General features: G+C 40.4%; 1 protein-coding gene across 2 annotated transcripts in view; it reads right to left on the bottom strand.

Annotated features, from left to right (window-relative positions):
• Positions 1–26,715, bottom strand: part of nup133 (nucleoporin 133) — a 37,913-nt gene extending 11,198 nt beyond the window's left edge. The window contains exons 1-18 of one of the 2 annotated variants that reach the window (XM_079553315.1): positions 26,465–26,715; positions 24,569–24,681; positions 23,746–23,849; positions 22,210–22,443; positions 20,097–20,267; positions 19,839–19,991; positions 19,680–19,750; positions 19,447–19,594; positions 16,262–16,412; positions 14,884–15,038; positions 13,855–13,946; positions 13,589–13,737; positions 9,414–9,508; positions 6,505–6,729; positions 4,652–4,774; positions 4,468–4,567; positions 2,579–2,827; positions 2,373–2,506 (exon numbers count right to left, since the gene is read on the bottom strand). In XM_079553315.1, the coding sequence (XP_079409441.1) occupies positions 2,373–2,506; positions 2,579–2,827; positions 4,468–4,567; positions 4,652–4,774; positions 6,505–6,729; positions 9,414–9,508; positions 13,589–13,737; positions 13,855–13,946; positions 14,884–15,038; positions 16,262–16,412; positions 19,447–19,594; positions 19,680–19,750; positions 19,839–19,991; positions 20,097–20,267; positions 22,210–22,443; positions 23,746–23,849; positions 24,569–24,681; positions 26,465–26,595 (2,598 nt within the window). In that variant the 5' untranslated portion in view covers positions 26,596–26,715. Of the gene's footprint in view, positions 1–2,372; positions 2,507–2,578; positions 2,828–4,467; positions 4,568–4,651; positions 4,775–6,504; positions 6,730–9,413; positions 9,509–13,588; positions 13,738–13,854; positions 13,947–14,883; positions 15,039–16,261; positions 16,413–19,446; positions 19,595–19,679; positions 19,751–19,838; positions 19,992–20,096; positions 20,268–20,467; positions 20,624–22,209; positions 22,444–23,745; positions 23,850–24,568; positions 24,682–26,464 lie in introns of those variants that run through there. The other variant, XM_079553314.1, reaches the window with a different exon arrangement.
• Positions 26,716–26,851: the final 136 nt, after the last annotated feature.

Consider the following 26,851-nt stretch of genomic DNA (forward strand, 5'->3'; position numbering starts at 1 on the left):
AAAAATAATATATATCTTTATCTATATGCTTTGGCGACCTCCCAAATCACTTGGGGGTCCCGAACCCCAGGTTGAGAACCCCTGCCTTAGACAAACTAACACATCAAAGGGGAAACAGAAAACCTTTCTCTATGATTTTTACAGTTTTCAGTCTCAGTCAGTGTTTAAGTTGCTCAAGACGTTAGCATGCTACCAGTTAGCAACTCTCATTAATCAACTGTCATAGCTACAACACGATAAACACATGTGTGGCTCACATCATGAACACTGAGGAAATACTACAGTAACAGCTCAGCTCTGACCTCTGACCTCTGACCTCAGTCACATGTTGAAGCCAAGGTTTGGGGTTTTGTTCAGGGCTTTATCTTGGAGAGGTCGGAGCTGAGCTGTTGAAGCTAAATGCTAACCGGTAGCATGCTAACATCTTACACACTGACTCACTGGTTTCTTCATAAATGTGCGTCTCTGGGGTTTGTGTATTTACTGTTATCTGCTTGAGCGATGAATACGAGTACATTAAAATAGAACTAAGTAACTCTTCCCCCTTGAGGCCATAAGCGCAACTGCAGGTGTCGTAGCAAGTTACGATTTTTTAACTTATTAATTGTCCGTGAGAGTAAATACTACGCTGACAGGAAAGGCGAAGGGAGAGAGGGGTCATTTTTTTTCACTCAAACTTGGCTGAAAATACTGTTGAAAGTGACGTTAGCCCGCAGTTAGCTTTGCCCGTTAGCCTGTTAGCTTCTTCTTCGGTCCGGTGGCAGTCAAGTTGCAAACATGGTTTTCTGGCCAGAGACACCAGGGGGCGATGAAAGACCCTCCAATCATCCCACTTGTATTACCCCCACAGGGACTACGGGAAGGATTTATTAAGGTAAACACAAGGCCGTGGGAACCCAGGGTGCTGAGGGGGCTGCAGCACCCCCTGTTGGATAGTTTGGGAACAGCAGGCAATATTAACCCCTTAACTCCCACCAGAACCGAGCACATTTTCTCAAGTTTGGCTTTACCCCAATCCAAAAGCTTCTGGGGAAAAGGTGTAAAAATAGCAACAAAACTGAGACGAAAACAATGATGGAAATGTGACAAAAAAGTGACGAAAAATGTATGAAAAAGTGGCAAAAATGTCACAAGAAATTGACAAAAATGTGATAAAAATTTGACAAAAAAGTGACGAAAATATTGATGAAAAAATGACAAAATGTGATTAAAAAAAATTACTACAAAAATGTTATAAAAATGTGACAAAAAATGACAAAAAAGTTACAAAAATGAGTTGAATACCCAACAGAAAAATGATGGAAAAACAATCTGATGACGTGAGGAAAAAGATCCTCTCGGCTCAGGCGGGAGTTAAGAGGTTAATACTAATACCACCAAAAAGAGCAAAACAAAGTGTGCAATATCTCTTCTGGATCTTTAGAATCACAGCATTAAAACAAATTACAAGGAATTGGCGATCAATAAAACTTCCAAACGTTAAGAACTGGCTCGAAACTATAGGAAGCAAACAACGTATGGAAAGATTGACTCATGTAATAAATGATAAAGAAGCTGAGTTCCAAAACAAATGGTCTCTATTCAACCAAGACAGATTTCATATAGTAACATAAAATAAATGAATAAATAATAATGATAATAAAAAATGTGTATATAGGTGTATATATAGTATATATTAGAATATACACATTTTAAGAATTAGAATCCCATGATGGGGAGTCCCTTTCCATTTTTTCCAAATACATGGCAGCTTTGATGGATTATAAAACAAGGAATTAATATTATTATTTTTTTCTCTGTGTTTTTTTTTTTCTCTGTGTTTTTTTTTTATTTTTTGTATTATTATTTTTTGTCTTATTTTTTTTTAAATTATTATTATTATTATTATTATTTTATTTTTTTTCTAGCTAAAATGTATGAATTCGAACCACTGTCACAGCGCATCAGGTATGTAATAGCTCCTTTTGTTTGTTAATTTTATTTGCTACACAAGGGGAGAAAAAAAAAAAAAAAAGACTAAATATTGTGTGTAATAACAGAAATGTAAAAATGTACACATCTGAAATGTGTACACACAATAAAGTAATAAAAAAGAAAAAAGAGGTTAATAAATAGGAAATACGCACAGAAAAAGCGTTTTGGGGGTACATTCTGTCCCTCAGCGCCCCCTAGCTAAAATATCTTCACACGGCTCTGGGTAAACACGTTACTTAGTGCTGCTTTAAAATGTCACTGTCAATCAGTCTTTCTTTTATATATCCTGAGTAGAGATATTGTTACATGTCGTAGTACTGCATAATTCTACTTCAGTGTTCAAAATGGCCGCCATAACCACAAAAGGCACATGACTGAAAGGCTTGTGTAGTACGTACTTGGTTGGCGAACTTGCTCATGTAGTGCTGCAGGCGGCTCTGGTTGTCCGTCTGCTCGCACATCTGCACCAGGATATCGAAGTCACAGTATTTTTCAGCCAACGCCGCCACCCACTGGTACTGCCCCAGCTCCACTGCAGAGAGAAACAACGCTGTACAAACAAAGAAAGGAAGCGCTTTTCTTCAGTGGGGAACGTTTGACTCACGCAGCAGCCCCAGCGTGTCCGCCCTGCGCTGCGTGTACTCCAGCTCCAGCGTGTTGAAGCGCTCCTGCTGCCCGGGCCTCTGCTGCTGCACGGAGTTCAGCTGGGACACGTATCCGCCCAGGTAGATGTCCAACAGCGCCACCAGCTGCTCGCACAGGGCACTGCGCAGCTGCGAGTCGGCCTGAGGGTAGACGGAGCGCAGCAGCAGCTCGTGCTGGCGAGAGATCACGGAGCGGACGACGGGGGAGGCTGAGGGGACAGATTTACACATTTATTCATTCATATATTTGATCTTTTATCAGATGGACTTTTTATATCAGACATTGTTTAAACAGTGATTTGATGAGAGAGGAATGTCAATGTGAACTGACATGAATAAGAGGGAAAATGTATTAGAAGTTTTCTGTTGTTTTCTGTTTTCATATAAAAGACATTTTATCCATAAAAATGGCCAAAATTGCCAATATATTCAAACACAATTTGGGCAACTAACCATTTTGGATTAATTGATTAATCGCTTGGCGCACAAAAATGTCATTTTTTCAAAACTTTTTCCCACATGAAGCCTAAAGGGATGTTTCAGGATGTTTGACATAGGGCCTCATTTCCTCGTTATCCAGAGTGTTGCTGATTTCTGGAGATATTTTTTTTGTAATTCATGCAGTTCTTATATTTGAAGAGTTTCGTGGCGCTAGGCTAGTGCTAGGCTAGTGCATTTCTATGGTATCAGCTAGCCTGCATTAACCCCTTAACTCCCGCCTGAACCGAGCACATTTTCTCCAATTTGGCTTTACCCGAGTCCAAAAGCTTCTGGAAAAAAGCTGTGAAAATAGAAACAAAACTGAGACGAAACAATGATGAAGATGTGACAAAAAAGTGAGAAAAAAATTGACAAAAATGTGACAAAAAATGACAAAAATGTGACAAAAAAATGACAAAAATTTGATTAAAAATTTACAAAAAAATAACCAAAAATTGACAAATGTGACAAAAAATGGCAAAAAAATGACCAAAAAAAATGACCAAAAATGACAAAAATGTGACAAAAAAATGACCAAAATTTGACAAAAAAGTTGAGTTGAATGAGTTGAATACCCAACAAAAAAATGATGGAAAAAAATCTGATGACTTGAGGAAAAAGATCCTCTGGGTTCAGGCGGGAGTTAAGAGGTTAAAAACAGTGTGACCCGCTCCACAGAGCACCTGAGTCACTTATAACACCAGACTAACCATATAAATGTCTGTGTCCATAGAGTCATGTTTGGATTATAACTGACCTGCATCACATGAATGATCGTATTTTGAGGGACTATTTTCTAGCAGATCACTCCGCCGCTGCGTAGCTTATACAACCACGAAGCTGATGCTGCTCAAATATAAGGTCTTTTAAATGCAAAATGGTTAAAACTAACGCTAACGCTGTAAATAACTTGTGTTTGAGCAGCATCAGCTTCCTGGTTGTATAAGCTACGCAGCGGCGGAGTGATCTGCTAGAAAATAGTCCCTCAAAATGTGATCATTCATGTGATGCAGGTCAGTTATATTCCAAACATGACTCTATGGACACAGACATTTATATGGTTAGTCTGGTGTTATAAGTGATTTGCCTCAGGTGCTCTGTGGAGCGGGTCACACTGTTTTTAATGCAGGCTAGCTGATACCATAGACATGCACTAGCCTAGCACTAGCCTAGCACCACGAAACTCTTCAAATATAAGAACTGCATGAATTGCAAAAAAAAATATCTCCATAAATCAGCAACACTCTGGATAACGAGGACATGAGGCTCTGTGTCAAAAATCCTGAAACATCCCTTTAATATTAAGGTGTAAAAGAAAAAAACTAGTCAAAAAAGTCAATGTCCCGTCGTATGAAGAGCTCGTAGTCACCTGTCCAGGGGATGTACTCCGGCTCAGACGCCGCTCGCTCTGACGCTCGGTACATGGAGACTTTAGTGTCCCTGTACTGCAGCGCCGCCTGGAGGACGTCCTGGGAACACACACAGAGGGATTAGGACAAACGCAGAGGGTAAAACCAGGATGAGACGCGTCTGAAGAAGCTCTAACTCTGAACCTTGAGGATGTTGTTGACGGTGAGGACGACCTCGGCCCACTGGACCGAGTCCACGGGGTTGTCCTTCAGGCTGCGCTCCTCTTCCTCCAGCAGACACTCGAACACCGAGCCCATCTGAGACACCTGGGACACACAACCACGCAACAATAAATGAAAGCAGAGACTAGTTTGTAGTTTCATCAAATCAGAAATTCTCTTCACGCCCAGTTCGGAAAATGTGGCGGTGATATTTTGACACAGAAAAACAAAATGTCAATATTACGACAAGTTAACCACCTCCTCATTAACACGTTCTCTGCTCTGATCTCAACTCTTTCTCTTTCCTCCTCACAGCACGACACTGTACCTTTATTGATTCACTCTATACTAAGTTGCTATTGTAGCTACAGACTGACTGAAGCGAGGCTGCCGACCTGCACCACCCGCCCCTCTGACCATTGTAATTTATTGTACTGTCCATCCATCCATTTTCTTCCACTTTTCCGTTTCCAGGTCGTGGGGGCAGCTGCTGGAGCCCCTTATGGCTCCTCCTGCAGGTGGTGGGTCCACAGAAGGACGGCCTCATGGTTCTAACCGGGCCTGTTGGTCTCTCATAAGGAGTTTCTGACCCGCTCCTTGTCTGACCCGTCACCTACAGGACCTGTTTGCTCTGGGAGACCCGACCAGGGACATGAAGCCCTGACAACAGAGCTCCAGGATCATTCAGGCTCAAACCCTCCACCATGTTAAGGTGGCGGGTCCAGGAGGGGTATACGTATTGTATATTGTGAAAATATAAAATATTTCTTTAAAGGGGGGGTATTATGCAAAATGGACTTTCTCAAGCTTTCCATCATGTTATTCTGTCACTCCCTCATTAAAAACATGCCTGAAGTGTTGCCTTGGCACATTCACGTATTTCTGAGTAATCTGTAAAAACTCTGATGGCGGCCATTTTAGGGATAGGTTTGCCTGAGTCCTCCTAGGAACGCCCCCACCTCCTGGAGACGCCTCCGAGCTTTGGTCACCAGCCGAGTAACCAACCACTGCTCCTCAGCAGAACCCCCTCCCCACTGATGCCACCGACAGCGTGTGGAGGGGGCGTGTCTAAAGGCTCAGAGGTTCTTAAAGAGACAGAGGCCTATTTCAAGACATTCACTACAGCCATTTTGAGAGAGACATTTTATACAAGGCAGTTATTCTAATTTACTGCATTTACAGACCAACAGAAGGTTTGTCATCATTGTAGTGAGTTATAGACTGGTGCTATGGGACTGACAAAAGCAGAACACACCCTCTTTAAATAGTCAATCATGTAAATGTGGGTATATACAAATCTCACATTGGTTCAAATCCATATTTTCTACAAACCATAAAAGGGTTCTTACTATCGTTTTAAGTAGATTACTGAGCTGCTCGGATGACACAATTTCCCTTGTGGATCAATAAAGTCTAAGTCCATCACCAACTACTCAATTCGAACCGCCAACCTCACAGTTACAAGATCTCAAGTTCAACTATCTGAGCCACTGTCACTGTGAGCCACGGGGAGCTTCTTGTCTCTGACGTGGGACTTGGTAAAATAAGGAGGAAGTCTCTGGGAAAACCCAGGACCCGCTGGAGGGACCAGGTCTCTGAGGTGGTGTCGTCTCAGATCCTCCCAGAACATCTGGAGGAGGTCAGTGTGGATCAGGAAGTCTGAGCATCTCTGCTCAAACTGCTGACTCCACGACACGGCCCCGGATTAAGCGGAAGAAAATGGATGGAAAACAACTCTTCCAATCACAACAGTAACACCTCATTTCCACTGAGAGAATCACGTTTTCTGATGTCATGTCCTGAAAAGCTTCTGGTGTTAGTTTTCCGTCTCGTACCTCCCTGAAGAAGACGTCTGCGGGGGTGAGGCTGGGCGGGACGGCGGCGCTCCTCTTGTTCAGGGCGGAGTTTATGGCGCGGGTCATGAGCTCCGGGTGTTTGGAGTGCTGGTTCTTCAGCACCATGGCGGCCTGGAGCTTCTCCGCGTGTTCACACAGCAGCAGACGAGTGGCCATCGGGGAGGAGCGCACCTCCACCGAGCCCAGGCGGTCCAGCAGCCCCACCTACAGCAGAGACACGGGAGATACGCATCAAAGAGCAGAAAACTATCACTCTCCTGGGTCTGCAACACACGTTAAAACCCAAAGCAATGAGGAACAAACACCAAAGCCAGATGTGTCTCAGTCAGAGGAGTCATCACACATCCTTAAACGCTTTCAAAAAAATGTTCAAATCTAATGTAATGAGTAGTTATAAGGCACTAGCGCTAACTCACATATAAACTCTCCTGTGTTCACTATATTTTGTCTTTACATCACATTATTGATTGATGTGTGACTTGTGCGAATTCATTTTGTAACTAATTGATACAGAAACAAAATCATTTTGTCCTCGTCTTGCAGATGGTAAAACTGCTGTAGACTCTAAGTTGCTATTAAGTTGCAATAGGGTTTGGCTTTAGATCAGTGTTTCACTTCAGCCAAAACCCTTTTCAGTCATTGTTTCAGTGTTTTCATGTTCTGTAGTCAACCGTGTCTGTGTGAAGATACTGACTGAAATAAACTAAACTAAACTAAAAAAAAAAGGTAGTTTTTCTGTCTTCCCTCAAAATGAAAGTGTGAATTAAACTCTGCAACAAAGTGAACATGGATTTCATTCCCTCCCATCTCTTCCTGTTGCATATTAAAGGTCTGTTTGGAACATTTTAAAGATCCAACCATGCACAATGTACATTTTTGCCAGTACTAAGTAACTCTTGCCCCTAGAGGCCATAAGCGCAACTGCAGGTGTCGTAGCAAGTTACGATTATTTGACTTATTCATTATCTTGGAGAGTAAATACGACGTTGACAGGAAAGGCGAAGGCAGAGAGGGTTACTGTGCATCCAATTATACAATGGAAATAATTTTCTTCGCTCAAACTTGGCTGTAAATTTTGTTTAAAGTGACGCTAGCCTGCAGTTAGCTTTGCCCATTAGCATGTTAGCTTCTTCTTCCTGATTCCATTAGTGTGTATTGGTGGCTCCGGGCCGGTGGCAGTCAAGTTTCAAACATGGTTTTCTGGCCAGAGACACCAGGGGGCGATGAAAGACCCTCCAATCATCCCATAAACACTTGTATTTCCCCCACAGGGACTACGGAGAGGATTTATTAAGGTAAACACGTTACTTAGTGCTGCTTTAAGCTTTTGATCAGGACTGTATTTATATGATTGAAACTTTAACTATAATAAATGTTTAATTATAGGCTATTTGAAAGGTGATTAAAGACAACATAAAATTGACACTGTGAATAACTTCAAATCATAAAAACGCCCAAGAAGTGACTTCCTGTTTCAATCCAGCACACCGAAACAAAAGCACCATCTAATTGGCTTGTTGCACAATGTGGCTACGCTAGTTCCTCTGAGCTGAAGTTGTGGGCGCTAGTACTTCCTGTTTATATTCTTTTCCATTAAGATTAGCTTAGACCCGTTCGAATCATGGTGTTTCCTACAGTTTCTGGTAGATGATCACTTCCTCAGGTTAACGAGTTGCTGTAAAGAGTAAATATTTATGTTTATAAGGATCAGTGAGTTTGTCTTGAAGCTAAAGGCTAACATTAACTTCATGCATTAACCCCTTAACTCCCACCTGAACCAAGCACATTTTCTCCAGTTTGGCTTTACCCCAATCCAAAAGCTTCTGGAAAAAAGGTGAGAAAATAGCGACAAAACTGAGACGAAAACAATGGTGGAAATGTGACAAAAAAATGACAAAAATCAACAAAAAAATGACAAAAAATCGACAAAAATTTGACAAAAAAATGATGAAAAAATTTGACAAAAAATTACAAAAATGTGACCAAAAAATGAAAAAAATAAATAAATAAAATAAAATGACAAAAAAGCTGCAAAATGAGTTAAAACCCCCCCAAAAAGATGGAAAAAAATCTGATGATGTGAGGAAAAAGATCCATTTAGATGAGTTTTGTAGATCTTAGCTTTCAAATGAGGCGTTACACTGGCCTACAGGATTTGGGTAAAGCTGAACTGGAGACAATGCTCTCGGTTCAGGTGGGAGTTAAGAGGTTGAACATTTGAAATAGTGCGTTTATTCAGTTCTTTCATAGCATGTTCGCCTTTAGCTTCAAGACAAACTATCGATCCTTTATGATCTCAGGCGTCTCCTCTGAACTCATCAAGATTTGAACACAGTAAATGATCATCGACCGGGAACTCACCGCCCACAACATAATCTTTAGACAATATGATGATTATTCCAGGAAAAGAATACAGACAGGAAGTACTGGCGCTCACAGTTTCGGGTCAGAGGAGCCAGCATAGCCACACCGTGCAACAAGCCAATTCATTAGTTCAGCTCATTAGTTCAACTTTCTTTCTGCTTAACTATTAACAGACAAAAGACTTAAAATGTGTGTATTTAATTATATTCTTGTAACGTTACAAGTACCTGCTGAACTAAATGAGACGAGCGATTTATTTAGGTGCTGGATCGAAACAGGAAGTCACTTCACGTCTAAGGCACTGTTGTTATGATATGAAGTTAGACACAGAGTCCATTAAATGACTTGCTAACCCCCAATGTATCGGTATTGGATCCCAAAAATCCTTATCGGTTGGGCCCTACATTGTAGCCCACGTTTCTCTTCTGTGTAATAACATTTCTCAAAAGGAGCCAGAGGTTCTACGCTGGAGGGGCGGATTTTTAGGAGATGCTAAGAACAGCCAATGGGGAAGATGAGTTCACCTGCAGCAGGAAGTCCATGAAGCAGCCGTGAGCCTTCATCTTGTCCTCGAGTTGGTGCAGGATGATCAGAGACGTGAGCGGGAAGCCTCCGCTCTCTGAAACGAAACAGAAATGCTCATTTAGCCCGACAGATACAGACGCCATGTTTGGAATCGCTCATATATCATGTTCAAAGCAGCCAGAGGGAAAACAAAACTGACCGTTCTCACATTTCTCCACCATTATTCCAACAAATGCAACAATTATTAATATATTTTTGTACTAAACAAAGTTAGCTTCATGCTACATATGCTAACGTTAGCTAATGAGGTCTGTTTTTTGCTTCTACTGAACAATTCGCTGTAAAAATCAGAGCCGGTGCTGGCCCTTCTGGGGCCCTAAGCAAAAATCCACGGGGGCCCTACAGTACCTACGCAACACATGGTTATTTGATGAAGACTGAACCCATTTACGGTCAAAAACACTTCACTGTGCAGTAGTGCAGGGCAGAAGTGGAACATAATGACCTCAACTCAGGCCCCGCTCCCTGTGTGAGAACCACTAACCACTAAGCCACTGTGACACTGGGATTTAGGACGACTACTTTTTAAAGGTCCTATATCCTGCAAAATCGACTTTTTGGAGCTTTTAGCCATGTTGTTCTGCTATTTCCTTATCAAAAACACCCCCAGAGTGGTTTGCGGCTTCATTCACGCAGCTCTCAGTAATCCTCCTGAATCCTGCTCTCTGAGGCTCCGCCCTCCTGCTCTCTGAGGCTCCGCCCTCCTGCTCTCTGAGGCTCCGCCCTCCTGCTCTCTGAGGCTCCGCCCTCCTGCTCTCTGAGGCTCCGCCCTCTCCTGGTGAACGACTGAGTGTTCAGTTGTGTCGTCACAGCGGAACGGAAGTGCTCGACGTCTGTAAAGCAATGTCTTACAGCCTGATTTTAATTTGTAAAACAGCTTTTTCATTATTTCTGTCGTAAGAGAGATGAAACAGGAAAAAAAATAAAAATAAAAAGGATGTGCCCGAGGTGCTTCCAGGGCAGCTGAGGCCAAAACAAACACATCCCTGAGCGTCTGAACAGATCAGTCATGTTTGCGCTGCAGCTGAAGATGGAGCTCGTTATAACTGGACACACCTGTTCTTTATTCTTACCTAACGATCATGTCACGGAGAAAAAGAAGCGTGTTTGGCTACGAGGACGAGGAGTTTATATTCAACCTTTTCAGGAAGAGGCCACTCAGCTGTTTTTTTCTCCGGGATTCAGCGACTTTCACCAAAATATTGTTTTTCTGTGACTGTCAAGTGGATTAACTTTTATAACCAACGCGAGTCCCACAATGTAAACAGCGATGGAGCAGAGGGTGAGTCAGTCCAAACGCGGGTTAGCTTGTGTGTTAGCATATTAGCATGTGTGTTAGCATATTAGCATGTGTGTTAGCATATTAGCATGTGTGTGTTAGCATATTAGCATGTGTGTGTTAGCATATTAGCTTGTGTGTTAGCATATTAGCATGTGTGTTAGCATATTAGCATGTGTGTTAGCATATTAGCTTGTGTGTTAGCATATTAGCATGTGTGTTAGCATATTAGCATGTGTGTGTTAGCATATTAGCATGTGTGTGTTAGCATATTAGCATGTGTGTGTTAGCCATTTATGAAGCTGTGTTGCAGATGTCAACTCCGTATAACTGCATCGTGAAGTAACTTCACTTATTGCTGTTTATTTATATTACGGTAAAGTATGCGCGGAGAGAGGGGGCGGAGTTAACTGAATCGAAGCGTTTTGTCTTCCGGGTTTGAAAAATACCTCCAGAAAACACTTATATTTATCACAAAAATGAGTGCTCCATAATGGTACTTTGGAATGGCTAAAATAGCATGATATAGTCCCTTTAAAATAGTAAATGGCAAATGGTCCCAGTCTCTCACCTCTGGTCCCTGACCCACAGCTCTGCTTTAAAACGAAACCTGCACCTGGCGGTTATTTCTGTCTGACCACTGAGAATCAGCCTGTGAGTCGCCCAATTCACTTTAAACTGTGGACATTCAGAGAACCAGAGTTACTGTAAGTAACTGCGCTCATGAGAACCGTGTGGATTCAGCTCCTCTTTGAGACAAAAAGGGAGCAGGGTAAAGCTGCAGACCCGGAGCCGAGACAGAAAAACCGTGAAGCGGATCCACCGTGATAGTGCGCCCTCTCCTGGTACAGACGGATACACGACGGTATCAGGTCTGGGGAAGATTGATTTGATCGACTCAACGAACGTGAGACTTTAACCGAGTTATTTCATTTTTTGATTTCTTATGAACCGATATAGAAATCGTAGATGCTTCTGTTGTTTGATAAAGATATGATGATCGTTTATGCTCGTTGTAAAGGAGTAAAAACAATAAATAATCCCAGTTACATGCTACCCAAAAAATGCAATTGCAGGCTGTAAAGTAAATATAGAATTTATTCATAATTATGTATTACGGGAACCTTTTACTTTCTGTGGCTAATTATTGCATATTTTAGTTTTAATTTTGTTTTAGTGAAGTCGACAGAAAGATGCTGCTGAATTTAGGAAACAGGGAAGACCCTGACGGTACAAATGTTATTTTTTGCTTTGTTTTTGCATCTGCAAATTAACATTATTAACCCTATGATTTCTCTCCTTTCTTTACTGATTACAGCAATGGCCGTTACCACAATAAACATGTGATTTTGTTCCAAAATATGGTCTCTGTCCCTTGTTGAACAAATGAAGGCTCTGTCCTACAAAATACAATGAAAGCAGTAAAACATACAGTTTTAATTTCATAAAATAACCCAAATAATAGCACATGTAGCCTACACTAAGTTACATGTCAACACATTCTAAATTACACAAAATAATCCCAACGATACAACTGTAAAACATGAGCTAAATACCGTCGTATATCCGTCTTTGCCAGCAGAGGGCGCACTATCACGGTGGATTCGCTTTTCACGGTAGATTTGTCTTGGCTCCGGGTCTGCAGCTGAACATTATTGGCTTGTTGCACAATGTGGCTACGCTAGTTCCTCTGAGCTGAAGCTGTGGGCTCTAGTACTTCCTGTTCGTATTCATTTCCATTAAGATGAGCTCAGACCAGTGAGTTTCTGGTAGAAATATTTCCATATAGGAGACGTTTATGTTTGTGAGGATCAGAGAGTTTGTCTTGAAGCTAAAGGCTAATTTGACCTCTTAACTCCCGCCTGAACCGAGAGGATCTTTTTTCCTCACGTCATCAGAATTTTTTTTCCATCTTTTTTGTCATTTTTTGGTCACATTTTTTTTATTTTATTTTTTTTCGTCAATTTTTTGTCACATTTTTGCCATTTTTTGGTCAAATTTTTATCATATTTTTTTGGTCATTTTTCGTCAATTTTTGGTCAATTTCTTGTGACATTTTTATCACATTTTTGCCACTTTTTCATCAATTTTTCGTCCCTTTTTTGTCAATTTTTTGTCACATTTTTGTAATTTTTTGGTCATTTCTTTTGTCATTTTTCGTCAATTTTTTTGTTTTCGTCGAGAAAACGTGCTCGGTTCAGGTGGGAGTTAAGGGGTTAAGGCATTACACAACTTGAAATAGTGCCTTAATATATATATTTTTTTATAGCATGTTAGCCTTTAGCTTCAAAACAAACTATCAATCCTTTATGATCACAGGTGTCTCTGTGAACTTGTTCTTCATGATTTGAACACAATAAATGATCGTCTACCGGGAACTCACCGCCCACAACATAATCTTTAGAAAATATGATTATTATTCCAGGAAAAGAAAACAGACAGGAAGTCCAGGCGCTCACACCTTCAGGTCAGAGGAACTAGCATAGCCACACCGTGCAACAAGCCAATTGCAAAAAGGCCACGGAGAACGGCTTTACTCTCGTCTATTCACCAAACTACTGTCCTGATTCTCCGCTAGAGACGATAAGAAGAGAGTAATGAGAGTGGCCGATGCCCGAGTCCATGCGCGGCCCTTGCGGCTGCGGGGGCCCTACTCAACTTGCGTAGTTTGTGTATAGGAAAAAACGGCAAATAAAATGGTAAAAATACATTCATGTGAACCAGATTGTGGCTTGACTTTGTTTGTTTGTGATAAACATGTTTATAGTTGGCCAGAAAACGTCTAAAAACAGTGAAAAATGGTGACTCTGCTGTGACGCCGTTGTCTGTGCTCACCGTCCGGAACAGACTCCGCCCACCGCGGGTCTGACGCCGGGTAATCGTCCACCAGATCCAGGTCGATCTGGGTCACCATGGAGTCAGGCTCCGCCCCCTCCTCCGGGAACAGCTCGTCAGTGACGCTCTGCGCCCCCACCAGGTCATTACTGGAACAGACACGAACACACACGACATGGATCGAGTTATAATAACGTGACGATCCTTTTGAAATAGTGTCGGCTTTGCCAAAGCAACTAAAAAACACGTGTTTCTGGATGTTTTACCGACAGAACTGGAGAAACGCCGCCTTCAGCAGTTTGGTCTTGTCTTCTTCAGCCACAGTCTCAGCTCGACTCGGAGTCTCCATCACAGACACCTGACACAGACGCCCATGAAGGTTAGTCACAAAACTGCTTCTGCTCAGGCGTAAACAGTCTCTTATCTCCAGCACAGACACCTGACACAGACGCCCATGAAGGTTAGTCACAAAACTGCTTCTACTCAGGCGTAAACAGTCTCTTATCTCCAGCACAGACAGATGTTGTGAATAGGGCTGCTCGATTATTGAAAAAATAATAATCACGATTATTTTTGTCATAATTGAAATCACTATTATTCAAACGATTATTTGTTGCCTTTAAAAAAAATCCATCAAAAAAGTGACAAAAATCCATCAAAAAAGTGACAAAAATCCAGCAAAAAAAAGACAAAAATCCAGCAAAAAAGTGACAAAAATCCAGCAAAAAAGTGACAAAAATCCAGCAAAAAAGTGACAAAAATCCAGCAAAAAAGTGACAAAAATCCAGCAAAAAAGTGACAAAAATCCAGCAAAAAAAATGACAAAAATCCATCAAAAAAAGACAAAAATCCATCAAAAAAAAGACAAAAATCCATCAAAAAAGTGACAAAAATCCATCAAAAAAAAGACAAAAATCCATCAAAAAAGTGACAAAAATCCATCAAAAAAGTGACAAAAATCCATCAAAAAAGTGACAAAAATCCATCAAAAAAAAAAGACAAAAATCCATCAAAAAAAAAGACAAAAATCCATCAAAAAAAATGACAAAAATCCATCAAAAAAAAGACAAAAATCCAGCAGAAATGTGACAAAAATCCAAAAATGTGAAAAAAATATGTGAAAAAAAAAATTGAACAAAAAAAAATGAAAAAAATAAAATAAAAAAAATGAAAAAAATTATAATCGATTTTTTGCGATTATGCTAATTTTGTAATCGTTTACTGTTGTAATCGAAATCGTAATCGAATTTCGATTAATTGCACAGCCCTAGTTGTGAAGGTTGCGTTTGCGTCACCTCTGGAGCAGCGGCGAGGGAGGAGCACAGCGAGTCCTCCATCGTCTCCGGGAGGATGGAGGCGCTTTCTCGGCCGACCAGCGCCACCAGCCCGCTGCTCTGGGAGAAGAAGACCGGCAGGTTCGAGCAGCAGCCGCCGCCTCGCACACCGTCTCCTGAAACACGGCCCAGAGGAGAGACGTTTTTAAAACAACTGAGGGACAACGCACAGCAGCGATCCAGAGTTTATACATAGGCCTTTAACATTGTATAACAAACGGGAATATTCAGTGTGTAAAGGTCACACACACACAGACAGCCGCGTGTCAAAGTTTAGGAATCCTAGATCAAGATTTCTAATAATGTGAATAATGAAGCAAGGGGAAGATGAAGGATCCTACTGACACCTACTGATCACAGACATTCCAAAAGACATAGCGGAGTGTAGCTTTAAAGGAACAGGCCACCGTTTTTGTCTGGTCTTCCCCCGTGCCTTCAGTCACGTAAACACAGCACATTAGCGTTAGCATTTAGCCTCTCCCTCTCTCCTCTATAGCTCCAAAACAGGTCAAGATAGAAGCTACCAAGCTCTTCCACGTTTTCCCTATTTAAATATGGTTACGTGAAGTGTTCCACTACAAAGTATAATTACACACAATTACACAATGTGGATTTTACTGTGCGGATGCCAAATTACAAAAAAAATGACCAAAAAATGACAAAAAATGACAAAAAAATGACAAAAAATTGACAAAAAATTGACAAAAAAATGACAAAAAAATGACAAAAAAAATGACAAAAAATTAACAAAAAATGACAAAAAAATGACTAAAAAATGACTAAAAAAAAGACAAAAAAATGACAAAAAATGGACCAAAAACATTGACAAAAAATGACAAGAAAATGACAAAAAACCCAAGTTCGAAATCCGCGCAGTAATCTTCACTTTACTGTGCGGATGCCAAACTACTCCTGGTATTATTACGCCTTACAATATAGTCCCCCCTTTTATCCGCTTAGAGAATCCACATTGTTTAATTGTGTGTAATTATACTTTGTAGTGGAACACTTCACGTAACCATATTTAAATAGGGAAAACGTGGAAGAGCTTGGTAGCTTCTATCTTGACCTGTTTTGGAGCTATAGAGGAGAGAGGGAGAGGCTAAACGCTAACGCCGTCTGCGCTGTGTTTACGTGACTGAAGATCAGACAGGTCCTAAAGAACTCGTCACAGCTCAGGTAAGAACATATCTCAGTATGGAAAAACAGTGGCCTGTTCCTTTAAGGATTAATTGTGACTTGAGGATTAAAATAAGGATCTTTGGCAATCAAATTCCTATTAAATGTGTCGACTGCAACAAACATTTTATTAGATGCTTCAGTGTGTTGTCAGTGTTACCGGGTGAGTTGAACGCGATCTTCTCGTCCGGCGGCGCCGCTCTCCCGGTGCCGGTGGAGCAGGCGAACACCAGCTCAGAGTTAAATATGAACGCTGCAAACCCAGGGGACGGAGGCAGGACCAACCGCACCGACTGAAGAGCCTCTTCACTCTGCAACAACAAACCGTGAACCTCTGCTCTGACTGAACACAGCTCATCTGCATTCACAAACCTACAGCTCCTCTGCAAACCACTGTGGGAAACGGACTTTAACCACGGACTGCACGGGTTAAGTCGTATAATAATGTTATAAATGTATCAAGATTAAAGCAGTTTCCTCATTGAAGACTTGAGCATGAGTCTGATTTGAAGAAAGGTTTGAAAATCAGCAACGAAACATGTCAAACAATACAATAATCAAGCAAGCTCCACATGAAATATGCAAAGGTTTATGTGGATTTAATTATTTACTTGATTTTGTGTTTAAATAAATATTGAATTGCAAGATGCAGTGACACACATATTCTAGGTTAAGTTGCCTTTATTGTCACACAAATGTACAACAAACTGTGCCCTCTGCATTTAACCCGGGGACGATCTCCAGAGGTGGAGCTGATGGTTTGAATCAACTTTTTTTTTTTGGGGGGGGTAAAAAGGGAAACTAGAGCTCCCATGGAAAACCCATCCAGACATGGGGAGAGAAACATGCCTTTTATGTCTTTGTCCCCGCTGTAAACGAGATGCTGCATCTCAAAGGGCTTTCCCTACAAATACATAAACAAACAAATAAATATGCAAACTCCACACAAGGAGCCTGTTAGCTTCTTCTTCCTGATTCCATTAGTGTGTATTGGTGACTCCGGTCCGGTGGCAGTCAAGTTTCAAACATGGTTTTCTGGCCAGAGACACCAGGGGGCGATGAAAGACCCTCCAATCATCCCATAAACACTTGTATTTCCCCCACAGGGACTACGGGGAGGGTTTATTAAGGTAAACACGTTACTTAGTGCTGCTTTAAGCTTTTGAGCAGGACTGTATTTCTATGATTGAAACTTTTACTATAATAAATGTTTAATTATAGGCTATTTGAAAGGTGATTAAAGACAACATAAAATTGACACTGTGAATAACTTCAAATCATAACATCGCTGCCCAAGAAGTGACTTCCTGTTTCGATCCAGCACAACGAAACAAAAGCACCATCTTGTTCATTAGTTCAACTTTCTTTCTGTTTAACTATTAACAGACAAAAGACTTAAAATGTGTGTATTTAATTATATTCTTGTAACGTTGCAAGTACCTGCTGAACTAATCAATGAGACGAGCTATTTATTTTGGTGCTGGATCGAAACAGGAAGTCACTTCACGTCTAAGGCCCTGTTGTTATGATGTGAAGTTAGACACAGAGTCCATTAAATGACTTGCCAACCCCCAATGTATCGGTATTGGATCCCAAATATCGTCACGGTCCGAACCGCTCTGCCACTGTTTGTTACGTACGTCTCTTCCGCTCTTATCAGGGTAAAGTGGAAACTCTTCCCCGAGTTCTCCCTTGTGGGAAAGTGAGTGAAAGAAGAGCTGGCGCCAAAAGAAGCACCAAAAACAGCAAAGGTTCCTGCAGTCCGAAAACTAAAGCAAAACATTCTGCCTGGTAAAAAAGTCCAAAGTAAAACATTAAAGCATAAGGACATCACGCCTTTGCTGTGCCCGATCCCGTCAGATCTGTGAAGCAGGAAGGGCCTGGTCGGTACTTGGTGAATGTAGTGAGTGAGCGGTTGGTTTTGGTCGTTGGTGCACATTGGCAACTTTACCACCACAGAGTAGGGCTGTGCAATTAATCGAAATTCAATTACGATTTTGATTACAACAGTAAACGATTACAAAATTAGCATAATCGCAAAAAATCGATTTTAATTTAATTTTTTTCCAAAAAAAAAATTCAATTTTTTTCAAATTTTCAATTTTTGGATTTTTGTCTTTTTGTCTTTTTTTGATGGATTTTTGTCTTTTTTTTAAATGTATTTTTGTCATTTTTTTTAATGTATTTTTGTCTTTTTTTTTGATGGATTTTTGTCTTTTTTTGATGGATTTTTGTCATTTTTTTGATGGATTTTTGTCATTTTTTTATGGATTTTTGTCTATTTTTTAATGGATTTTTGTCACTTTTTTGCTGGATTTTTGTCTTTTTTTGATGGATTTTTGTCTTTTTTTGCTGGATTTTTGTCACTTTTTTGCTGGATTTTTGTCACTTTTTTGCTGAATTTTTGTCTTTTTTAGCTGGATTTTTGTCACTTTTTTTATGGATTTTTGTCACTTTTTTTGATGGATTTTTGTCTTTTTTTGATGGATTTTTGTCACTTTTTTGCTGGATTTTTGTCACTTTTTTTGATGGATTTTTGTCTTTTTTTGATGGATTTTTGTCACTTTTTTGCTGGATTTTTGTCTTTTTTTGATGGATTTTTGTCTTTTTTTGATGGATTTTTGTCACTTTTTTTGATGGATTTTTGTCTTTTTTTGATGGATTTTTGTCTTTTTTTGATGGATTTTTGTCTTTTTTTGATGGATTTTTGTCTTTTTTTGATGGATTTTTGTCACTTTTTTTGATGGATTTTTGTCTTTTTTTGATGGATTTTTGTCTTTTTTTGATGGATTTTTGTCACTTTTTTGCTGGATTTTTGTCTTTTTTTGATGGATTTTTGTCTTTTTTTGATGGATTTTTGTCACTTTTTTGATGGATTTTTGTCTTTTTTTTAATGGATTTTTGTCACTTTTTTTGATGGATTTTTGTCTTTTTTTGCTGGATTTGTGTCTTTTTTTTAATGGATTTTTGTCTTTTTTTGATGGATTTTTGTCACTTTTTTGCTGGATTTTTGTCTTTTTTTGATGGATTTTTGTCTTTTTTTTAATGGATTTTTGTCACTTTTTTGCTGGATTTTTGTCACTTTTTTGATGGATTTTTGTCACTTTTTTTGCTGGATTTTTGTCTTTTTTTGATGGATTTTTTTAAAGGCAACAAATAATCGTTTGAATAATCGTGATTTCAATTATGACAAAAATAATCGTGATTATTATTTTTTCAATAATCGAGCAGCCCTACCACAGAGTATGGAGTGAATGAATAACGCAATGTAAAGAGTCTTTGAGTGAACAAAAAAGCGCTACATAAAGCCAATGCATTATTATCATTATTATCATTAGTCTTGACCTGGAATGGCGTGGTGAACTTGGTGACCTCCACAGTGACCTGCTCAGAGACAGAGGCTCCAGTGTCGGTGAGAGTGACCAGGCAGAAGTACAGCAGGCAGGGCGTGTCCGAGGGGTGCCACGCTGCTGCCAGGGCCACCAGACCACAGCTGCAGAGAGAGAGAACTCCTTAGTTAAAGACAAATCTTAAATTACACACGGTTCAGATGATGTATTTTCAACAGTGGAGCTCACTGTCCGTGTTTCAGGTCGAGGTACGTCACGTTGGCTCCTTCCTTCATCTCCTCGAAGTTGGTCTCTGAACCCTACGCAACATCCAGACACCGTTATCAACAGAGCAGTTCAAACAGGAGAAGGACTGTCCGCAATGTCCCACAGTAATGCCCCACAGACCCAGATGGCGTCGGCGATCCGCTCCGTCAGCGCCTTGTGCTCCCAGCTGAAGACGTGCTGCTCGTGGGAGTCGTCCAGAGCCCATTTGTTGAGGCTGGAGCTGGACAGAGAGAAGAGCGAGGAGGCGGAGGGCGCCCAGAGCACGCTGTGGAGCTGCGGGGCAGAGGGAGGTGTTGAGAAAATAGACTTTGGCAAATGATGAGGGAAATCGAAGAGAGCTGTTGCCAGGTATCAGCAGCCAAACCCCCGTAGACTCACCGTGTCGCTAGTCGGTGGAGACAGAATCCCAAAGAGGCTGGACACTCTGCGCCCGATCCCAGAGAGCATGCCCTGTCCCTGGGGCAGACAGTGGGACTGCAGCCGCCCGGAGGAGTCTGCGCAGGCTCTGAGCAGACGACTCTTACAGGAGGACGCCACGAAGCCCCCGCCCTGAGACAGAGAGGGGAAATTAAAAACTTACAGACAGTACAGAAAGACGCCAGTAAAAACCTTTAGCCTGACTCTCCGTCTATGACAATAATGACAACTCTATTCTCTATTAAAAACTTACAGACAGTGCAGAAAGACACCAGTAAAAACCTTTAGCCTGACTCTCCGTCTATGACAATAACTCTATTCTCTGCGCTCACCCTGACGGCCACCACGGAGAGCGCGAGGTCTCCCAGGTCCAGCTCCGAGTCCGAGTAGACGCCCTCCTGAGACAGACTGGGCCAGAACCGGGCCGTCCCCTCCATGGACAGGGCCAGGACACAGATCGACTGCAGCGGCGCCGAGTTCATGGGAGATCCAGACTTTTTTGCTGGATTTTTGTCACTTTTTTGCTGGATTTTTGTCACTTTTTTGATGGATTTTTGTCTTTTTTTGATGGATTTTTGTCTTTTTTTGATGGATTTTTGTCACTTTTTTGATGGATTTTTGTCATTTTTTTGATGGATTTTTGTCACTTTTTTGATGGATTTTTGTCTTTTTTTGATGGATTTTTGTCACTTTTTTGCTGGATTTTTGTCACTTTTTTGCTGGATTTTTGTCACTTTTTTGCTGGATTTTTGTCACTTTTTTGCTGGATTTTTGTCACTTTTTTGCTGGATTTTTGTCTTTTTTTGATGGATTTTTGTCTTTTTTTGATGGATTTTTGTCACTTTTTTGCTGGATTTTTGTCACTTTTTTGCTGGATTTTTGTCACTTTTTTGCTGGATTTTTGTCACTTTTTTGCTGGATTTTTGTCACTTTTTTTGCTGGATTTTTGTCACTTTTTTGCTGGATTTTTGTCATTTTTTGATGGATTTTTGTCATTTTTTTGATGGATTTTTGTCTTTTTTTGATGGATTTTTGTCTTTTTTTGATGGATTTTTGTCACTTTTTTGATGGATTTTTGTCATTTTTTTGCTGGATTTTTGTCACTTTTTTGATGGATTTTTGTCTTTTTTTGATGGATTTTTGTCACTTTTTTGCTGGATTTTTGTCACTTTTTTGCTGGATTTTTGTCACTTTTTTGCTGGATTTTTGTCACTTTTTTGCTGGATTTTTGTCACTTTTTTGCTGGATTTTTGTCTTTTTTTGATGGATTTTTGTCTTTTTTTGATGGATTTTTGTCACTTTTTTGCTGGATTTTTGTCACTTTTTTGCTGGATTTTTGTCACTTTTTTGCTGGATTTTTGTCACTTTTTTGCTGGATTTTTGTCACTTTTTTTGCTGGATTTTTGTCACTTTTTTGCTGGATTTTTGTCATTTTTTGATGGATTTTTGTCTTTTTTTTGCTGGATTTTTATCACTTTTTTGCTGGATTTTTGTCACTTTTTTGCTGGATTTTTGTCACTTTTTTGATGGATTTTTGTCACTTTTTTGATGTATTTTTGTCTTTTTTTTGCTGGATTTTTGTCTTTTTTTTGCTGGATTTTTGTCATTTTTTTGCTGGATTTTTGACACTTTTTTGCTGGATTTTTGTCATTTTTTTGCTGGATTTTTGTCACTTTTTTGCTGGATTTTTGTCACTTTTTTGCTGGATTTTTGTCTTTTTTTGCTGGATTTTTTTAAAGGCAATAAATAATCGTTTGAATAATCGTGATTTCAAAATCACGATTATTCAAAAACTTTTTTTTTTCAAAAACTTACAGACAGTACAGAAAGACACCGGTAAAAACCTTTAGCCTGACTCTCCGTCTATGACAATAATGACAACTCTATTCTCTATTAAAAACTTACAGACAGTACAGAAAGACACCAGTAAAAACCTTTAGCCTGACTCTCCGTCTATGACAATAATGACAACTCTATTCTCTATTAAAAACTTACAGACAGTACAGGAAGACACCAGTAAAAACCTTTAGCCTGACTCTCCGTCTATGACAATAACTCCATTCTCTGCGCTCACCCGGACGGCCACCACGGAGAGCGCGAGGTCTCCCAGGTCCAGCTCCGAGTCCGAGTAGACGCCCTCCTGAGACAGACTGGGCCAGAACCGGGCCGTCCCCTCCATGGACAGGGCCAGGACGCAGATCGAATGCAGCGGCGCCGAGTCCAGGGGAGATCCAGAGGAAACGGAGACCAGGTCCGAGCTGAACGAGTACTCGCTGGGCGGCAGCTGCAGCTCTTTACACACCGACAGCTACGGGGAGGAAGAACACATTACAACATGATGTATGATCCTGATTCAAAGCCCCTGAGGATTCGTCTGGTGTAGGGGTTATAAGTTAAAACAGGGGATCTGCAAAGTTGGACAAGTCAAATTGAAGACTTTTTAAGACCTTTTTAAGACACAAAATCTTAAAAATAAGACCTGTTTTTGAACGCGCGATATATAAAAGAATGTAAAGAAAATCACTGTCACAAAATCCAAGAGTCAAACTGTTGTTTTTGATTTCACAGTGGGATGAACAAATGTAAGAACTTCATTTTTCACATTAGGCATTTTAACCATTCAAGTTTTAACCTTATCCCATAATAAGAATATTGAGATTGAATAATTACTCACAATTATCGACTGAATGAAAGAAAACAACAGATATTTAGTTTGTGTATTTAAAATGCTTTGTAATACTTTGTAAACATTCACTGTTTCTAAAAATAAAAGCAGCTTTTCCACTCGTTTGCCTAGAACAAAACACTGTCAACTTTACAACTAATTATTATCATAATTATTTTAATTATATTATTATTAGGTCAGAATCTAGTCTAGGTTTTATGTTTTCTAAACTTGTTATTGTTATTGTTGTCAGATGTTTTGATGAACAAAGTGAGAAACGTGTTTCTAACTTTCCTTCTGTCCCTGAGCAGAGGAGCGTTCGCTTTGTGTTTCCCAACATTTGGACAAACTTTATTGTGATGATGCCGTTCATGACCTTGAGTTGGATATTTACAGTGAAGGATTATCTCCACGTTGTTTCATATTGGACGTATCAGCGCATTTTGCTGCAACTTTCCACCGACAGCAGCATTACGGATCCATTAGCGACAACACCTTGGTCATGTTTTGGATTCCTAAACTCTGCTGACTTCAGTTGTTTTTATTGGGCGGATAAAGCTCTGAAGGAGAGTCCTTCTGCCTCGACTATTGCTGAGTTTACGTTTGTGGCGGCGGCCAGAGCATCAGCGTCGCTTCGGCCTCTCGGACCATGAGGCACCGGCGGCTCCTCATCGCTGCTTCTGGGACTTTATTCGTCTACTTTTAAACTAAATTGTGCGCAAATAATTGGGTCGTTGAACGTTCATTTTTAAGACCAGTTCACCCTGGATTTAAGCCCAAATAGGCCGAATTTGAGACTTTTTAAGGCCTTGAATTTGGATTCTTGAATTTTAGACTTTTTAAGACTTTTTAAGACCCCACGGATACCCTGTATAAATTGCAATTAAAACATTTCTAATTTACAGATTAGAGCTGAATATAATTCTAAGATCTGTTTGGTCTTACCTTTGCAACAGCAGTTTGAGAGATCTTCCAGATGATGAGCTTCTCTCCACAGACCATCCAGGCCCAGCCACTGTCGTCCACCTTCACAGAGATCTGCTCATCAGCTGCAGAGACAGAATAGACAGGGTTTAAAACTGTGCACGGTTAAGTGGAAAGAGGGAAACAGAGGTCCTGCGTATTAGGGCTGCTCGATTATTGAAAAAATAATAATCATGATTATTTTTGTTATAATTGAAATCACGATTATTCAAACGATTAATTGTTGCCTTTAAAAAAATCCATCAAAAAAATGACAAGAAAACATTTAAAAAAAAGACAAAAATCCAACAAAAAAATGACAAAAATCCATCAAAAAAAGACAAAAATCCATGAAAAAAAGACAAAAATCCATCAAAATAAAAGACAAAAATCCATCAAAAAAAAAGACAAAAATCCATTAAAAAAAGACAAAAATCCATCAAAAAAAGACAAAAATCCATAAAAAAAAAGACAAAAATCCATTAAAAAAAGACAAAAATCCATTAAAAAAGGCAAAAATCCATCAAAAAAAAGACAAAAATCCATTAAAAAAAAGACAAAAATCCATAAAAAAAAAATAAAAAAAATCCATAAAAAAAATGATAAAAACATAAAAAATATTATAATCGATTTTTTGCGATTATGCTAATTTTGTAATCGTTTACTGTTGTAATTGAAATCGTAATCGAATTTCGATTAATTGCACAGCCCTACTGCGTATTCACTCACTCACCCACTGTGCAGGAGCGGTGTGAGGGGAGTAAAGCATGTGCACTTACTTGACAGATACATAAAAATGCCTCACCTTCCGCCACGGTGAGGGCCTCCATGACTTTAACGGGCAGAGAGGAGCCGAATGGTTGGACATCGTAGCTCAGAGGCTCCGGGGCCAGGTGGCTCTGAAGTCGACTTGGCGTCCTGTGCAAAATAAAATGGCATTTGGTGGTGGTTTCAGTAATCTACAAAACAATCCTGCGCCGACCCCGTCTCCTCTGCTCCCTCACCAGCCAACTTCATGATCTCTTTACACAAACTCTATAAATAAATCCTCCTGTCAGCTCCAACTTCAGCATCTTATCCCATCCATTCACCGGCCTGTCCAAATATTCTCAATTCAGACACAAAGAAAAGTAGAATTCCATCCGCTTGAGGATTTAAAAATAAGTTGCAGGACAATTAGATCACTGCACAAAGTTGTAAAGCGGCTTGGAGCATCTGGAAAAGCACAATCAGTTTTGGTAACAACCCTGATGCCGGATTTTTATTTATTTTTTCAACCAATTAAAGAGGAAGCAACTAAATGATGTTAGTTCAGTTGTAGTCCAAACTCATCCCGAAGTTTCCGCACCTTTCTAGCATCCCAATTCTTTCTTTAGGGAGTTTAAACACATTTCGCAATTTACAGGGTCACCACCTGAACTTAAAGGGGGGGTATTCTGCAAAATCTACTTTTTCCAGCTTTCCATCATGTTATTCTGTCACTCCCTCATTAAAAACATGGCTGAAGTGTTGCCTTGGCACATTCACGTATTTCTGAGTAATCTGTAAAAACTCTGATGGCGGCCATTTTAGGGATAGGTTTGCCTGAGTCCTCCTAGGAACGCCCCCACCTCCTGGAGACGCCTCCGAGCTTTCGTCACCAGCCGAGTAACCAACCACTGCTCCTCAGCAGAACCCCCTCCCCACTGATGCCACAGACAGCGTGTGGAGGGGGCGTGTCTAAAGGCTCAGAGGTTCTTAAAGAGACAGAGGCCTATTTCAAGACATTCACTACAGCCATTTTGAGAGAGACATTTTATACAAGGCAGTTATTCTAATTTACTGCATTTACAGACCAACAGAAGGTTTGTCATCATTGTAGTGAGATATAGACTGGTGCTGTGGGGCTGACAAAAGCAGAACACCCCCTCTTTAAACAGTCACGACAAAGCAATAACATCAGCAGCTTTTAACCATCTGAAAAACATGGCTAAGATCCGAGGAACAGTGTCAAAACCAGAGAGAGACTTATCCATGTGTTTGTCTCCAGCAGGTTAGATACTGTAACGGCTGCTCACTGTCAGAGCTGCAGAACATCCAGAACCAGGAAGTACGAGCGTATTAGTCCAGTGCTCCGGTCTCTGCACTAGCTTCCTGTCACTCAGAGAATAGACTTTAAAACAGCTCTGCTCTGACATGTTAGAGCCGTATGAACCATCTCGGGCCCTGAGAACTTCAGGGAGGGGGAGACAATAATAAACACACTGAGGCCAAAGCTAAAATCTGGAACAGTCTTCATGAGGATGTGAGACAGGCCTCAACTCTGACAATGTTAAAATCCAGGCTGAAAACAGTTCTTTTTACCTGTGCATATGGCAACTGAAAGCATTTTATCTGCACTCTTACCCTTTACTGTAATTAATTCATGTTTATGTTGATGTTTTATACTTTCTGTATGAATTGTGCGCTACAAATAAACTTGCCTTGCGTTCATAGGTTCATTTTTACAAAAAGAAATGACAGAAAACAAACGTCTAAGTTTATAATACAGGATTAATATTGGTCCGCTACTACTTGAAAAAAACAAAACAAAACAAAATCAGGTATAGTGCCCTAACCTACTTGTTTTGCATTCTGACAAAACGTCTCAATCGTTTCACACAACTGTCTGAAATCTTGACGGCTGGACGGAGACACACCAGCAGCGGTGGCTCACACTCACCTGGCCCCGGAGAGAGGCGTCCTGCGCGGGGAGAACAGCAGGCTGGAGCCCGCTCCGCCGACACTCCTCCGGGCAGAGGGTCTGTTCGACTGCCTGCGGCCGGAGCTGGGACCTGGGCGGGGTGTGAACATGTCTGCGAGGCTGTAAGACCTCCGTGCAGAACAGAATAAACGGTGTTTTATTCCAAAAATGAGCTGCAATGTGGTTAATTCAAAGCGGAATGGCCAAACAGCGCGGCACGGTCGGTTATTAACTACGTCATCAGTACGCGCCGCATAATTTTGTAAACAAATAAAAAATATTAAAGAATATTCTGCAATTTAACATTTAGTACAATAAAACGACGCCATGGTCATGGAAATGACATAATAAAAAATATCTCTTTGT

This window comes from Gobius niger, assembly GCF_951799975.1.
Source record: "Gobius niger genome assembly, chromosome: 3".
Classification (NCBI taxonomy): Eukaryota; Metazoa; Chordata; class Actinopteri; order Gobiiformes; family Gobiidae; genus Gobius; species Gobius niger.